The sequence below is a fragment of the Aythya fuligula genome, chromosome 4, assembly GCF_009819795.1.
Source record: "Aythya fuligula isolate bAytFul2 chromosome 4, bAytFul2.pri, whole genome shotgun sequence".
NCBI lineage: Eukaryota > Metazoa > Chordata > Aves > Anseriformes > Anatidae > Aythya > Aythya fuligula.
This window is the reverse complement of record NC_045562.1, coordinates 35974177-35991967: the sequence shown is the minus strand read 5'-3', so window position 1 is coordinate 35991967 and position 17791 is coordinate 35974177. Positions and strand designations below refer to the sequence as shown.

Sequence of the window (17791 nt, the reverse complement as noted above, 5' to 3'; positions counted from 1 at the left end):
GAAAAAAAAATGCTTCAAGACAAGAAAATTGTTATGCATAACTACATTCCAAAGTATATTTCATATCAGAATCTGTTTTGATAAGAATACGCTGCTATTCTAAGGCTGAAATTTATTTTGGCATTGTTGGCATTTTAGAATGCCACAGAAATGTTTAAATGTCTGGGAAACAGAGTTAAATACCACTTCCCCTTTCACCTTTTCCCAATATTGTCATATCAAGTATCTAATTAAGTTTTTAAAAAAATAAACTTGCTGTAATTCCAGATTTCCCACAATCCTAAAAATAATGATTACAAGTTTAAGCACCAGCTGAAGCATTAGGAGAACAGCAAATAATAGACTTCCTTTTTTCTTTTAACTATGAATTTCTTTATACTGTAAGCTCACAGCAAGTGTCTGTAACCTGCAACAACTTCTCCCAGATTTTATAAATAAAATAGGTTCTGCTCATTTTTAACTTTCTCCATCTTTGCAGAAATTTATAAATTCACAAAAATATATCAGCAACATTACCAGAATACGAAAGAAACAAATAGCCAAATCTCCTTCACGGGAAGTTTTCAGTCAGCCCCATCTCTTTTTATTACAGCAGCATACATGGCTTACTTTAACATAAACATTAATACAGTGCTATACCAGTTGTCAAATGAAACTTGTGGTTTTGATCCTCAGTGCATGGTATTACTGTACAATGCTGTAGACAGAATCTTTTCCCCTATTATGTAAATAGAATGCAGCTGTTCTTTATCCTTACTCTAAATCCATGTCTTCACGTGCATCCTTACGATGCATGTTCAAGGCTTGGTAAATAAAGAAGCTTCCCTTCCAAAATAAAGCACTGCAATCAAGCAACACAGAGTCCAGCAACTATGGCAGACAACAAGCTTCAGAAAGTACTTGGAACATAACATGAAGTCTTTTAGTGAGCTTCTTCACTACAGTACAGCACACAACCGCTCAAAGGAGCTTTAATTAAATGAGACACACACGATTCTAAATAGAAATCAAACTAAAGGAAACCAGACCTCAGCAGGGACTGATCCACCCTGCTTCCTAAGGACATTGTACAGCCTGTGCAAGACTTTCGGATCCCACAACTATACTGTTGTGATCACCCAAGGTAGATGATGTTGACATTGACTTGAGTACCCCTAAGCAATAGTGTATTTTTAGCAGCTACCATAAAGGATGCCTCTTTCGCATAAACTTTCCTGAAGCCAGCTCTCGTGAATTATCTGGTAACCAACCACGCAGCCATAGCCCTTCAGCCCACAAGAAACTGTGAGTGAATATCATATTCATTTCTTCTTCAAATAATAATGTTACATAATAAATGTATTAAGAAATATTAGTTAAGAGTTTAAAAAAATCTTCATTTGTCTCTATCTCCTGAGGATCTGAGATTTTAATCCAGAATGAAGTAGGTATTGCTGCTCTTCACCACAATGGGAGCACACTCGTCTCGAAGTTAAGAAGACTGCTAGCCCATTTTAGTTTTGAAAGCAATTCATTCACAGTCTCTACAGCCAGCAATCTCCACCTTACCAGGCATTAAGAATTCTAGTGTTCAAACAACGTTAAGACCAAGTTCTTCTGAGATCATCATCATCTGTGAAGAACCACACTTAAAACATGGCTAATCACAAAAATTTAAGTGTCCATAGCAGTACTAGAAACTTTATTATCAGAGGATGTGAGCAAAACCATAAAGAAAAACATTTTTTCAAGTATTTTGTTTGTTTTGAACCCCTACCAAGCACCTCAGATAGCCTGGTGTGCTTGTTACAGCCACAGCAGCCATGCTGCATCCAGCATCACGTGGGGTTTTGCAGCGCTTCGAATATAGCTCCCATTCTACCATGGCCCACAGGGGAACTTGGTTTTCAAGTCAAATCTCACCGTAGGACATGCATTTCAAAACTTCCAAAAATAAGTACATCTATAACTAATGTGTTCAAAAGGGGAGGATGACTTCAGTCTTCAATTAATTAGATGTTTTTCTTTTTATAGAACTTCTGTTCCCACATATGAGGATTAAAAAAAAGTCCACTGGGAGATGTTTTATAACATGAAAGTATTATCGCAATTATTTCTATAGGCATATTTAGAGATGTATTTAACAACTGCCATTTGAAAGACAAATGTTCAGTTAACACGGTGCAGTACCATTAAGAACCATAGAAGAGCTATCGTGCTTTGAGTAATTTTTAAAAGGTTCTGTTAATAATTATTGGCCTAGCAAAACCCAATCGTTTCATGGCCGTTTAGTTATTACCATTCTGCACAACAAGAGGCACGAACTGCACAACTACTGTAATCTGGAAATGATTTCCTTGCTATTTGTCTCCTTAATTATCTAAACCCTTTTGGAATTATAAGGTGACTATCTTCAAACAGAAAGACACATGAGGAAAGAGATAGGAGGCCATCTCCAGAGAACTCTTCACGAAGTGTTTTGCAGACTGGGCTAAAGATTAGAAAACGCCAACCGCAAAAAGCAACAGCAAGAAGTCAAGAGAAAACTCACAAAAAGCCAGACGGCCACAAGTGGGTTTTCAACAGAGTACTCTAAGCTTTCACACACCTGCTGCCTAACTCCACAGACATTCAAAGTCTCCAGATATTTAAGCTTTCGACTGCAAGAGGTCCCTACGTGCCTGCAGGTCAACTTCTGGGCATGTCCCAGATGCATTCACAGTGCTGAGCATCTCTGAGCCCATCTCAGGCCCTGTCAGAATTTGCGAACCCCACACCGATCTTGACAGTCTCAGGCTGGCAGGTAGTGGCAGGGCACAGCTGCTAGTCCACGCTCCAAGAAAACATCACTGCTGATTTCTTTCACAACACACCCAGCAGGAAGGCTGAAGGAGAAATGGTACCAGTTTCCCCTTTTAATTGAGTGAAAGCACTGGACCAGAAAGAAGTCAGATGCAGGTCGGATCCAGGTCTATCATTCTGCATACCTCTACTTTAGCAGCTACAAACCACAGAAATTCATCAATTATCACTCAAGAGAAAGCGCACAGAAGTAGACCTCCAAATCTTCCTCTTGAAGACATCCTACCTTGATTAGAAAAACAAACAAGCAAGCAAAAAAAAAAAAAAAAATAGAAAGAACGGAAGAGTTACTGCCAGCAGCGGTAGAGGGGACCCAGGTAAGAATCTGAACAGCACTTTCTGTATTTAACATTAAATTGTCACTCAGTTCAAGTCAAGGACACAGCCACTGTCCTCTGAAGAGACTCCAGAACTCAGGGCCATCCCACCCAGGAAAGGGCATTGATCATTAAGCAGTCATCCTCAGCTTATTTCTCTTTCACTCAAACTCATCCTCAACTCTTTTAGGAGTGGAAAAAGGGGGAAGAGTTTCAGTTGAAAGTAAAAAGCATGCACTTCAATTTTACTCCTGGCCAACACCGCTGTAAATACATCCAGTAAACATTTTTTGCTCTGTTTGCATTTTAGAAGCATTCCCGCTAGTAAGTCTCCCATGTGAAAACATACAGGGGAAAAAAAATCTTCACATGCAAATATACAAAAAAAAACACATTAGAATGAGCACTTACCAGCTAGTATCCCAGGCCATAACCAAAGAACTTTAATTTCACATTTGCTGAACTATCTGTGGCTCCAACTTGCTCCTTGCCCAAGAAGCAAAGCAATTCATGCTGGTATCATACCCTTACCTGAAGTATACTAAATGTACCATAAAATCACAATCACAGAATCATCCAGGTTGGAAGAGACCTCTGAGATCACCAAGTCCAACCTCTGACCTAACACTAACAAGTCCTCCACTAAACCATATCCCTAAGCTCTACATCTAAACGTCTTTTAAAGACCTCCAGGGATGGTGACTCACCCACTTCCCTGGGCAGCCTGTTCCAATGCCTCACAACCCTTTCGGTGATGTTCTTCCTAATATCCAACCTAAACCTCCCCTGGTGCAACTTTAGCACGTTCCCCCTAACAAAAAGAGAGTTAAGAGTTAAAACTTAAAACTGCTTGAGTTCAGATGGATTACAATTTTTAAATCTTAACTTCAACATAATTAAAAGAGATGGTTAGAGATCCTGAAGTATTTCTAGATCAAGGCAACAGACACCTTAGTATCACCAGATGGTACAGAACATTGTGAGAGTCAATTGCAAACCAGTCAGCTAACAGAAAGCTCTAAAAGGCACCCAAAATCCTATTGCCAACTTACATGACAAACGTCTATCACAGAGACCCCAGAAACATTTTGGTTAGAAAGGACCTCTTGAGCTCCAGTCCAACACCTGTGTCTATGCAGGGTGAGCTACAGCAGGTTGCCCAGGACCACAGTCAGTCAGGTTTTGACTGTCTTCAAGGATGGAGACTCAAAAACCTCTCTACGCATTTTACGTTGTGTTCGGTCAACCTCACAGTAAACAAGAAGTGTTTTTGTTTTGTTTGGTTGGTTTTAATTCTGATTATTTTTTTTTTAATTTGCATCTGTTGTCTCTTGTTCTTCACTGGGCAGAAGAATGTGGCTGCCTCATCTCCACTGTCTCCGTCTAGCTATTTATACACCTTGATAAGATCCCCGAGACCTCTCTTCTCCAGGTTGAAAAGTCCCAGCTCATGGGATATGATGCTCCAGCTCCCTTAATCATGAACGTTATTTCTTGCTTCCTAAATTATTCCAATAATTCTGTCCAATTATTCAAAAACACAGTATTTCTTGCAACTACCCAGCAGAACTCCCAGAACCATAAGAGACATAGGACATCAGCAGAGAAAGCTAACATTTCAGCCACTGAAGCATAAAAAAAAAAAAGCAATAAAAATGGCTCTTAAGCAATCGTTGCTGTATATACAATTTATTTTTTAAGTAGAACTACAGTTCAAAATTTTACAGCTACCAGATCTTGTAGTTTGATGCAAAAAAGCCCTTCTATCAGTAAGAAAAGTGTAGTTTTAAAGGATTTATAAAATACCTAGATTATTCTTAATAATGCAAACTACAGAATACACTAACATTCGTTGCTGAAAATATTCTGCAAGCACTCTATGCCTTCTAAGCTTCTCTGACAACAGCAGCATAGTTCAAAAAAAAAAAAATATGTCCTGAACAGTTAAAATGTCAGCTTCCTAGGAGGTTCGGAAATGTTTGAAGGAGACAACAGTGCCAGGACTGCCATCCAAATCTCTGTTGTGGGTAAGCAAGTCTTACAGAGCTTTCTGTACGAACAAAGAACACCTCATCCTGCGTTGGCTCATTGCTCTCTGCGTATAAATGTCTGCAGAAGAAATTATTCTCAGTAAGAAACTAAATAGCCCTCTGCATTCAGATGTGTTTCCTGCAACCACAAACCAACCAGTTCTGGACCTACCCCTTGTTATGTAACAGAGAGGGCACATCACCATCAGGTCATTTAAGAGCTGTACCTCACGGAGAGGCTGGTCATACCACGGGAGAGTGGGCTGACTGCCAGCCTCAGCTGGGAAGATGCTGCCCAGGAACGTTGTTTCCACAGCAGAGAACTGCTAGGTAAGCTGTCATCATTCCCTGCCCAGCTCAGCCACCCAACCACACACAACTCTTCCACTCACTCTACTCCATCAGTCTGGCACCCTAAAGGTGTAACAGACCCCGTGCATGCACACCCACACCCCTCCCAAATCAAGGCTCAGTGCACGAGATCTCAGTGGCCCATGTGGAAGTCATGCTACAAAGTCTGAAGAGTCACTTGAGAGAACGGGGTTCAAAAACTTGAAAGAGGGCATAAATTGGCAAGACAAACAGGAGAAAGTACACGCCGTAGGTGATGTATTTTTGGGGAAAAGCAGGAAGAGAAAAATATTAAGGAAAAAAGAACAGCATATGCCAAAAATAACTTCCCTTTAGCTTAATGATCTTTAATCGTACATTGTAATGAAGTAGTTTAAAAATACCCTGGAAACACAAGTTTTCAGTTACATTGGAATAATTTAAAAGTTTATGTCACATTCACTAGAACACCTAATACTTCAGAAATCAAGCATTAAGCCTGTAAAAATACTAAGAGACAAATTAAGGTACCTACTGAGCTTCTTTTTTTTTTTTTTTAATACCTAAGTGACAAATTAATAAGACCAATTTTGACTGAATCACATCAAATGCCTACCTATATCAATAAATTCTTAAATAACTAACTCTTTTCCTAAGAATCTTTCCATGAGCTTCACAATTTATCATAAAGGTTTCTGATTCTTTGAGTATTTTAAGCTCAGAAGCTACAAGCAGGTCAGGCAGAGCAACATGAGTACCCACATAAGGTTCAGAAGTGGTTAACCCACAGATTAACCCATGTACCATTTTTAATATCAAGAAGCAACATTTTACTGAGAAACCTATCAATTTTATTTAAGATCTGAAAAAGAAAGGTCCTCCATACTCTTATCCTCCTCATTCCGTGGCCATGTAAGTTCAACAATTTTCTACCTCTGGCACAATTTCAGAATTTGTACACTTCTGACAGAATTTAATCCTATTATCTATTGCATCACTTGAGCACTCTGTTGATAAAACCCTGTCTCTCAGAACAGTTAAAATCCATAAAAACCTTTCAAGTGTTAAATAGCTTTTCAAATTCAGGTATCTACAAACTCCTCTCTAAATAGATTAGCCATAGCTATTCAAAATTTATCTCTAGATACATTTATATCACAACATGTGAGAGTCACTGTGGTATAATCTTTATTCTATTAGATTTAAAAGCAAATATTTCGCTTAGTCACAACCCTGATTGGTACACGTTCATATTTACATGATTGTCATCTCCTTTTGCCTGGTAGCCCAAGGAAAAAAAAGTATGAAAAGCAAAAGCTTCCAGAAACAGGAGATATTTAAATATCACAGAACAAAACTACCTGAATACTGTTTGCACATGGATTTACTTACATTAATACCCCAAAACATCCTCGCACTATTTATGACTCGTATTCGGATGTTAGTAGTTGCTCTACTCCATCACACCAAGTGCACTGAATCAGTATGATCTACCTGGCATTAGTGGCTCATCGTGTGCTCTGACCTACTGCAGAGCAAGTACACATCCCCGCACTTAAACCCACCATGGTGAATAACTGCCACACAGCAAGAAGTTTTATATAATTTAACCTCTCTAACCTGCAGAAATTGAATTTACAGAAGTCATAAATGCTTAGCGAGTATCACTAAGTAGCAGTAGATATCAACAAGTTGGAAGCATATCCATGACCACTTCGATACAGAATTACTCATTAACACAAACTAAGTAGACAGAGTTAGCAAAAATGACTAATGCTATACTAAGCATAATGAGTTGTCAGCCAGGAAATATATCGATACATGGAATAGATATCTTCAATTATATTCTACACAGAAATATATATATTATATTCTCCCTATGCAGTACATAAAATATATATTTATTTCTATATATAAATACCTATATTATAAGGGAGAACTTTTTGAATTCTCTCAACATGTGACGAACAGACAGACCAGTAGCTGAACAGTTTCCAAAGTTTCACTACTGAAAATTTCCGAGTTCCTGCATAATCAGCAATGTAATTGAGATTAATCTTTAAGGACTGTGACAGCACTCTGTTCTCTGGCTGCAATGCAAATTAAGACAGTCCCCACCCCAAAGAGCTAAAAGGCTAGATTTCTGAAATTACAGCAGTGCCTAGAGATACAGATTTGAAAAACTGGCCTCATTCTCCAGAACTGGAATGCAGCATTATCTGGAAAAACTGAATAAGGATATGAGTTTTGGAAAGGAGTATGGCTTGCAGTTTCACAGTATGTTTTTTAAATTATTATTATTTGGTTGGTGTTTTTTCCCCTCTTCATTTTCTGATTTTTTTTTAAATTTTTTTTTAATTTCAAGGATAGAGAACATTCTTGAAAGATGCTTTAAGGTAGTGAACACTGTACATTAGCAAACCACGTTGGTACAGTACATTATGTGGGAGGGAAGGGTGGCAGAACGTAACGAATGAACTAATACAACAGAGAAATGGAGAATGCAGGTTGGCACTGCCAAGTGGAATGGGACAACCTTCTACTGGAATGAGACTGAATATGTTCATAACAGATGAGTCAGACAAGACTAAAAGGTGGCAGTGTTTTAAAGGGAAAACATTAATACTTCTTTTTTCTTTTAATACTTCAACAGTGACATTATGATTACCTCATTACATCAAAACTGTCTAAAATTACCAAGTCATACTGGTAAGATCCAGCCAGTGTTGGCAACACCATAGATAAAGATATCCCTTTTTCTTGGACAGGGTAGGAGGCATGTAAAATTCACGAGTGCTGCTGTACTTTTAAAGAGGCTTAAAATGACAAAGGAGCAGAGCTTCAGAAAGCTGCCTATAAAAAAAAATATAGTTCTTGGGCAAGGGCTATGACAACCCCAAAAGCTTTGTCAAAAGCTAACAAAGTACTGTGGGAGGACAGGTGGATAAAGAGGTTGTGGTATCTTGGTAAATCCGTCCTCAAATCACTTCTCAGCAATGCTCATTTAATGCCTGCATATCATATAAAAAGCTTATGAGCTCCACAGAATGCAAGAAAACACTATGGATTTTACTCTCCTCCCTAAGTGACTGACCATCACTTAGCTCTGGGTGACGCTGCTTATTTATTTGATCGATGCACATCATCCTGCTCTATCACCAAACACTGCTGAAAAGGAGAGGACAGCATGACATGAAAGGTGAAGGGTGTTCACAGGCTTGGAACTTGTCTGATTGCACTTCTTGCCTCAACATCACACAAGTCTCTTATCTCAAGTTCACCTGTGTAAGGTGGGGAAAAAACCTCTGAAGAGTTATTTTGAAAACATGGCAAGTCCTAGTGTCAAAACCACTCAAAACATGCCCATTATACTAGGCCTGAAATTGGTACCTCTTTGGAAGGGTCTCTCATGTCCAAGTTCATCGTAGCAATTAGAACTTGCTAGGAATAAAATGCCATTTCAGCATCTTATGCTGTAGTGCAAAAGCCCCAAAACAGCCTGAAGCCCAAACAAGCAGTTCCCAGAGGAGAAGAGAGGATTCCTTCCAACCATATGAAACCTTTGCTATTTACTTGTTCTGTGCAAATTAATTCATCTTCATCTATTTTGTCATTGGGATGAATCTCAATCCCAATACAGAGTTTTATATCAGTAAAACCAGGAAAACACACCTGAGTAGGTCATTGTGTAGAAAAAAAATGTATAAGATCAGACCAAATTCATAATAAATTCTAACTTTTAACCAAAAAAAAAAATCAAGTTTTAAGACAGCAAAAGCATAAACCTGCTCTTCATGTGACTGTTAAACTAATTTGATTCACATGGCCTTTAAAAAAAATAGGGAAATAAAAAACCTAGAGCATACAGTGACACTTTAATTCATAGAAAAAAGATCACTTCTCTTTTTACATGCTCTCAGAATGTGATGATGATTTTCTTTTTCATTTGACTAATAAGAAACTATTAGTTGCTGAACTGAAAAACTGAAAGCTGAGTTAGATGGGAAATTCTGCTAGAATCAGGAGTCTGATTCCAAGCTTATGGTGTTGATGAAACTAGTATTTTTGCTCATTACTCTTCTAGGAACAGCTGCTGCCAAAAAACCTCCAGATTATGTTTCAGAACTGGAAAAAAAAAACATTTGGTCATGGTCTTTGAGCAGCATTGATGTACCATTTAGGTTCAGTATTCAGAGTTAAATCTGCTTCAAGACCTTTTCCAAAAGATGCCATCACAATACTACCCTGGGAAAATGAAAAAGACAGTGAAGACTTTAAGAAAAAAAGGTTATCTGTGTTTAGAGGTAGACAGCTCCTGTATCAACACACCACTTGGTAAAATGGAAATATAAATGCCCTAGAAAATTTATGTTTTTAACCTTTCATCTCCTCAGTTATGTTTTCTATGAATTGTGTGCTATTTAATGAGATTTTGAAAAAGGACCTAACTGAGACTTACATTATTCTATACTTTGAAAAGTACACAGAGATTACACAACAACAGGACAGTCCATCAAGTTTCACTGCCCTAACATACCTCCCAAGAAAGGGAAAGCTTTTGCATATGCTCGACAGGTGCTCTCATTAAAATGAGTACCTGACTATGACTACAACATGTGCAGAGATATGACTTCCTAGGCAGCTATCTAGACAATTATACTACACCCACAACGGTAATATCCTCAGCTGTCTCCACACCTCTAACCAATTAGGGAAATTCAAGAATACTGAAATGCATCCAGAGAAATTCTACTGGACATTAAAACAGTAATGACCTTTCCATTTAGATTTTATTTTCTCCAATGTATTTCTCCATATTAATGGCACATTCATTACTGAGCTCAGCTCTGAGCACTTCTACTACCAACTGAGCCTTCTGCCCTACTCCCTCCTTTTTATTGAGTTTTCCTGTGCTGCTTTATCAGTTTATCATGAAGTAAATGCAACTACCTTTAGAGATGCAAGCTCTTAGAAACTTCATAAGTGCTCACCTGTATGCATAATATAATTTATATCCTATAACCATTACCTAATATTTCAGCTAAGTAAGCTCATACTACAAAGTAGCTACACTGCAATCAGCATTAAGTCAGGAACCTACACCATGTGTAGTTAGATCCAGGACTCAGAGACTTGGTTATTTTGAAAAACAAAACAGTAACTGGCAACCAAAACCAGTTAAGTCCAGAACAAACACCTGTAGAAAGAGCTAACTCTGTGCAGTAATCTTGCATCAGACAGTATGCAAGCATTAATGAAAAGCCATATTCTATCTTAATTACTGGTGAGCTCCATTTCTGAAAGTTACTTATTGATCAACTATTCACCAGTGACAGAAAAAATATAAATTATGTGGCAATAACTGAAAGATACTTTTAAAGTTAAAGGCATGTCCATATGAGCTGACATAAGCAAATGTTTATTTGCATACGTGTTTTTTGACATGAAGTCTAATTTCTACTTAGCTAATCAAATATTGTTCATACGTCTGTGACTAAAATTAAAGATATAAACCATTATTTCGGGAATGGAGACCAGTTTTATATGTTATTTTGTTTTCCAAAACATAAACGCTTAAGACCAGTTAAATCGTTTTTACAAGTCTCTACAGAGCCCTAAAATGTGGTTACTTTAGGTACACCTTGTAGTAGTTGGCTTGCTTGCAGCAAATCTCTATGTATCACCCTTCCTTACCATGCTTTTTTGGTTTACTGGACAACAAGGCCTTGGAAGTCCTTTGTTAGCAAGTGCTAAGTTTCTCATTTATTTACTGATTCCTAAAACTATAGCTACCCGCACTGCTGTAATATGGATATTGAACAAAATTACCTTAACAGTCTAATTTTATAGAATTCAAGCCTCCAAAAGATAGAGCAGCCAAACAATGCTCTTGGCCTGCCACCAGCCAAGAGGCAGATAGTTGGCGCAGCTGATACTGCAAGGCAGTGCATCTTTCCCAGCCAAATTCTTCCTTTCACATCCACAAGCCAAAAGCAGCTGCTGCGTTCATGTCCATTTCTACAGCACAGTGGTGGTGAGTGGGGTGGTGGCAGGTAGGAGATACTGCCAGGGTTATATTGATCTTACAGTAACAAGGGTAACAGCTTATGACACATTGAAGTCTTCTGTGGACCACTCAGTCACTTCACATGGATTTCCATGATGTAAATTAATGTTTAGTGTTATTTTAAAATAAGACACTAAGGGTCAGCCTTGCTGCCAAATATCCCTGACTTATAAGCAGTGACCAGGAATACCAGTGAAAAACACGAGGTTTATGTTTCTACTTGTTACCTGAGCAGCAGAAGCAGACTTCAATGTATAATACAACTCCATGACTTGATCAACAATGATGCAGAATAAACCAGAAAATAAATTCCTACTAAAAATAAATAAATAAAATGCAAAAGACACCATGGGTGAATATAGCTCCATCAAGCATTAGCATGAAAACATCTGAATATAGTTACACACTTTTTTTTTTTTTTTTTTTAAAAAAAAAAACACTTCTTCTGGCCTGGGCACATTTGTCACAATAAAAATGTTTCCTGAAGTACAGCTTATCTAATTGCCATTGTCTGTAGCACCTTCCTCCCTTTTCCAATTCCACACCAGGGTCATTCTGGGAGTTTGTTATGGCTGGAACATTGCAATTTTACTAGCTATGCCTAAATACTCCAGTCACATCATCTACAAAAATGCTTATAGAAAGAAACAGGAAAGTTACCTTTAGAAATGTATTAGAAATAGAAAGGTAAAAACAGTTTTTTATCATCTTTATAGCATGGTAATTTCCTGAGAGAACTAGGCCTTTCTTCTGTGCCAACTTTTATAAGTTTCAGAAGTAGACCCTACAGAAGAAAAAACACTATTCCACAACATTTTTTACAGCTGTAACCATCTAGTTTAAAAAAAAAAAAAAAAAAAACAAACACACATACAGGTGAAACTACCCTGGTATACTTACGAGAATCTAGAAATTACTGCATCCAATAGAACTGCATCTGCCCAAAAGGGCATCGCTTAGGATATCTGCTTTTAAATCAGTGTTGTTACTGCCATACAAAAGCCAAGCATAACCCAGTTCAAAGGACAAGGCCACAAAGGACAAGTGACAGGATGAACAAGGTGAGAGCCTGCAGTCACACCACTGATGCCATTGTGTTTGCTGTATTGGGAGGGTTGCAGAAGGAGATCTTGTGGGTAAAGTTCTCCAAACAGTGGAGTTCAATGGATTTTACTGCACTCTTATTCTTTTGCTCTCTTGCACACACACGGTGATACAGGGGGTAAGACCAATCTGGTACGGTAAATAAACAGGAAGGAAAAAAAGAGGAAAAAAAAAGAAAGGCTAAAGTCATGATTTCCACAACTAGAATATCCACTGCTACAAGAGATCTCTTGCCCCCTTACAGTTGGGTAGGACACATTTAATGGAAGTGATAGCATGATAGTAGTAGAAACTGTCCCCTCTCTCCCCCCTGAAGATTTTTATGTAAGAGATTTTTCCAATTCTTGCAGAATCTTTGCAATAGACATTTTCCAAGTGTTTCTATCAGAGGAAATATAACAGATACTGAACAGCTTTAAAAGTTTCTCATTGTACAACTATAAAACAAGATGCATATTAACAGATTATAGGAATACAAAAATAAGAAATTTGCCAAGTATATTTATATATTTCAGAAAATACGAAGCATATAGCATGAGATATTTCAGAAGATCTGTTATTTCAAATTGTGATTTTACTGTTTATAGGAAGAGACAATAAGCAAGAAGCCTAGCTATTAGTCTGATTTCTGATAAGGAATTATTGCATTTAATTTTTCAACAGCAAAAGATCATTTATCTTCATGTTTGGCAAGTTTGAAATTTCAAGTTTTTGCTCTGAAAGAGCAATAACAAAGTTAATAATTCACTTCTCTAAATGGTACACTCTTCAGGAAGCAAATACTGTGCACCTTTACGTCATAGTACAACTACATAATTATTCTACTAGCTTTCTTGATTTATTCAGCCATCTTTATTATGCTGTATACCCCTGTATAGAGAGGGTGGCTGGAGCTGACAGAACACCTCCTGAAATGAAGTTATTTTACTAACTGAAAGTATAAAAAGGGAAAATTAGGCAAACATTTACATCCATTCCTGTCTCTAAAAAAGATCAAGGCTTTTAAATAAAGGTTTGTTCTACCATCTGAATGAAAGGTCTTTTTTAAAAGTGCATCTTAAACACAGTTCAAATTAGTAACATTTCATAAACAACATCGACAGAACTATGGGACAGATTTTCAGCACAGTAGAGAAGTAGAGCATTTGAGAAGTCAGCAGATCTTCAGATATTTTAACCAAACAGGAATACCAAGACAGCATTTCAAAGACACACACACAGGCAGGTCTCCTGCCTATCTTGCCTAAATGAACCAGAGCTCTTACGTTCTTTCTTTTTCAAGAGGCAATATGCTGCACTACATAACACTACACATATGCATACACACAGCAAGGAAAAAAAATGGTATCTTACCAAGACTGAACTCCAACTTTGGTTCATTTGCAATCCTCTGAATACCTTTTAACATTAAGAAAGGAACATATAAGAAATAATTTCATTTTAATATATTTTTTAAATACAACTTAAAAGTTTTAAATGTCTTATTCATGACTCATTAACTACCTGCCACTGCCAATGGAGAAACATTTCATAATTAAAAAGTGGGAGTGAAAGAGGTCTTTGCATGAAGTACTTATCCAGAAAAAAAAATTTTAACTTCTACAGTTGACTTCTGTCTTAGTAACAGAAACTTTTCATTGACGGGAAAAGAAAATAAGAAAAAAAATCAGGTATTGATATCTGTAAGATTTTTGATCCCAATTATCTCCGAACATAATGTTTTCCTGACAGATACTACAATTCTTTTTTTTTTTTTTTTTTTAAATGGGTACGCTATCACATTAAAAATAAAAACAAGAAGTATGTCCTGCGAAAGTATGTAAATTAGGTTAATCTAGGAAAATATATCGAAGTTGTTGTTTTACAATTTACATGTAGGTCAATAAAATAACCCTGCTCTTTATTAGAAAACAGTATTTGATTTTGTTTTTCATATACTGAAAACAAGAACATTTTAGTTCCTTCCACTTTGGAATCAAGTTCTAGTGCATATGTACTGCTAAGGGCTATATATTCTACCTACATAGGACAAAGAAGTGAACCACAGAACCACAATAAGAGGAACACAGGAAGGATGGTTAAATAATAGTGAGTTGTTCACCCTCTGCAGGAAGTAATTGAATCCCAACTATGGTATCGATTAAACTTGTAGAAAAGAAACTGTCTCACGGCAACATTTATATATCATCTCCAGTAAGCATCATTATTAAGTAGTTGAAATTACTGAAGTACTGAAGAAATTGGTCCGACTTGGGTGAACCAAGCTGGTATATAATCGAGAAAATAAGATTTTTGTTACAAATATAGGAAGAAAATAGCTGTTCACGTTCCATGAAAATTTGATGTTGCAGAATAGGTCTGGATTTCAAATTGTTCTCATTATTGTAGCTAATCATTCAAGTCTGACCAGAAAAAAAAAAAAAAAAGAAAATACAGCTGCAGAGCTTGGAAAGGTCTTGGTCAGTAAGAAATAATAAATAAGATCTCCCTTTTTTTTTTTTTTTTTTTTTAAATAGAGTTATAAAAATTTCTCTGACCACAAATTTCTCAGAGTTCAACCTCACCACTAGCAGAGTCAGCATGTTGGCCCGGAACATTTTTATGAGTGTGCTGGACACAGACTTGATTAAGTAACTGGGCAACTGAAATACAGTACACAGCAATATGGCATAATTCAGGCCCCCGTGCATCCAACATGACTCAGTGTATCGCTACATGCTTTCATACCCCCAGTACTTTTATATTATGAAGTACACTTTCATAACACTAAATTAAGTGTCACTAAGTATCTAAACTAAGTATCACTTTGCAAATAGAAGAAAATTATCAGATATTATCTTACATAGTAACCCATATATTCATGTAGTACACATAACAAGAACAGGATATTTAGGTCTCATGAAGAAAACACATTGGAGAAAAAGGCCAGAAATGTAGTGATCACATATTTGTTCCTCTGAAGATAATCTGCATAAATTTAAGTATAATTGGTAATGATATATGCAGATAGTTTTGATCAATTCTCTCCTTCTACAATTGCATTTTGTTAAGCAACAAGTAAAAGAGCATTACGTACACAGTCTATAACGCTAACCGTGTTGCTATATTCTGTGGCATTTTTATTTTAGCACTCTAAAAAAAAAAATGAATATATGCACTTACTCGTAAACTGTGGCTCTCCTAAACTGTCTACTTGTGACGAAGGGAGAAACTGACGGGCTTCATCTGATGCTCTCTCCTCTTTGATTTCCATGATCAGTCTCCGGAGCTGCTGAATTTTATTCCTCAAACCTTCCGAATTTGCCTCTCCCAGTGCCACAGCCCAAGCTTCACAGTCTGTCTTAGATGCAGCTTCAATGTAAAGATCTGGTTCTCCACTCTGAAACTCTGCAGTCAGAAAACATCAACACCGTTGTTAGGAACTCTTATTCAGACCGGGGATCACAACAAAATTGTTATCCCACAACATTAATGCCACCACACGTACTTCTTCCATTACAGAGCCACGCAGCCCACCCAATTCTTGAGCCAATGCCCTGTTCTTTAGTATTTGGTGCAGCACAAAGTCTATCCACAGAGCAGTTCTAAAAGCAATTAACATATTGCTAAACCAGGTGGATGAATCAAACTGAAATGGGAAACCCTTTTTCAGGACAGATTCTGCAGCTTAGCAGGTAGCTATCAGAATTGCTAACTTAAACAAGAATTTAGCAGGAGCAGCAGACAGAGAGAGACAACGTAATTTCACCAGAATCGATGTGTTCATCAGTTCTTCTATTAGACCTGCACTTTCTGCTCCACATTTTATCCATCCTTGGCAGAATACTGCTCATCAATACATGCAGATAATTTAGCATGACATAACTCCTCTGTGAAGGCCCAACAGGTTGTGCATGGGAGCTTCTGACCTCATTACTATATACATGTCTTTTGCTGTTCTGCCTGAAGTCTAATTGTTTAATGATGAAATTTTCTAAGGATGAAAGACAGAAGGCATTTAAAAAAATGCCAAAGCTCCCAAGGAAATGCAGGTAAGTAGCAAGGGTCAGTCGTTTGATTAGAATTAGCACAGAAAGAAATAACACCTCTTAAGCATTTAAAATTCTGTAGCACGGACAGCTTCACAGAGCCGCAAATTCAGTGTGACATGGTGTGTGATAAACACAATGAAGAATGAACTGCGAAAGAAAAAAAAAAAAAAAAATCAATGCTTCCCTGAATATGTTACCAACTGATTCAGAAACATAAAACCCTATGAAGCACCTGTGTTAAGAAGGATTGAAGGATTTGGTAGGACATCAAAATCATTTTGACCTAAATGAGCCATAGCTAATATTACTAAATATAATAATGTTAATAAGCAGAAAACTTGCATGCTTTCATAACTAGTTCAAAAATCTAAACAACACACAGAACTTTTCTATATACAAAGTGAACTTGAATTCCCTTTTCCTAACTTGAGTATCTAACCTTGGGCACTTACCCACATATGTTATTCTAAACCCATTTGCACTTCATAAACTGAGCATCTGCCACTTACAATTAACTATGCCTTTATTGTTATGGGGGACAAAAGATGCAAACCTCAAGTCTGGAAGTCTCTTAAAATTGTGTTGGCACAAATCCCAGTAGAGGTGGAACAAGTTGTTTGTCTGGTAGTGGATCTAAGGAAATGTAAATATCTGCCTGCAGCTGCTGATAAGAATTCAGAACAAGATTTCACAGACCAGCTGAACTAAAGAATCCATGAAGAATGAGGGAGAAGAAGAGCAGAAAGTGGGGAAACGTCCTTCTAGCTTCACAGGTACTTTAAGAAGTGCTAATAAGGATTTAAACTCTTGCCTCTGGCCCCAGCTCAGTCTGGGAAATAAGATATTCAGTTCATGTGACAAGAATATTCAGAATCAGAGGGAGATGCAGATGTTCATCTGATCCTTATTTGCACACAATATATATTTGCCTTGAGTGACCAAACCTGAACAAGCTGAGCTTGACTGTTTGTGAAAATTAATTCAAACAAAAATTTCACCTGTAAGCTCTCATGTGATCTGCTACTGCATCTGGGGTGGACAAGCGGGCAGTAACCTTCAAGAGGACTGGTA

At 37.3% G+C, this 17791-nt stretch overlaps 1 protein-coding gene across 5 annotated transcripts in view; it reads right to left on the bottom strand.

The window, feature by feature from the left end:
• INPP4B (inositol polyphosphate-4-phosphatase type II B) overlaps positions 1 to 17791 on the bottom strand; it is a 292595-nt gene that overhangs the window by 166452 nt on the left and 108352 nt on the right. For all 5 annotated transcript variants that reach the window (XM_032186552.1, XM_032186554.1, XM_032186553.1 and 2 more), the window contains 2 exons: positions 15852 to 16076; positions 14043 to 14087 (listed from right to left, as the gene is read on the bottom strand). In XM_032186552.1, coding sequence (XP_032042443.1) covers positions 14043 to 14087; positions 15852 to 16076 — 270 coding nt within the window. The remainder of the gene's footprint in view (positions 1 to 14042; positions 14088 to 15851; positions 16077 to 17791) is intronic.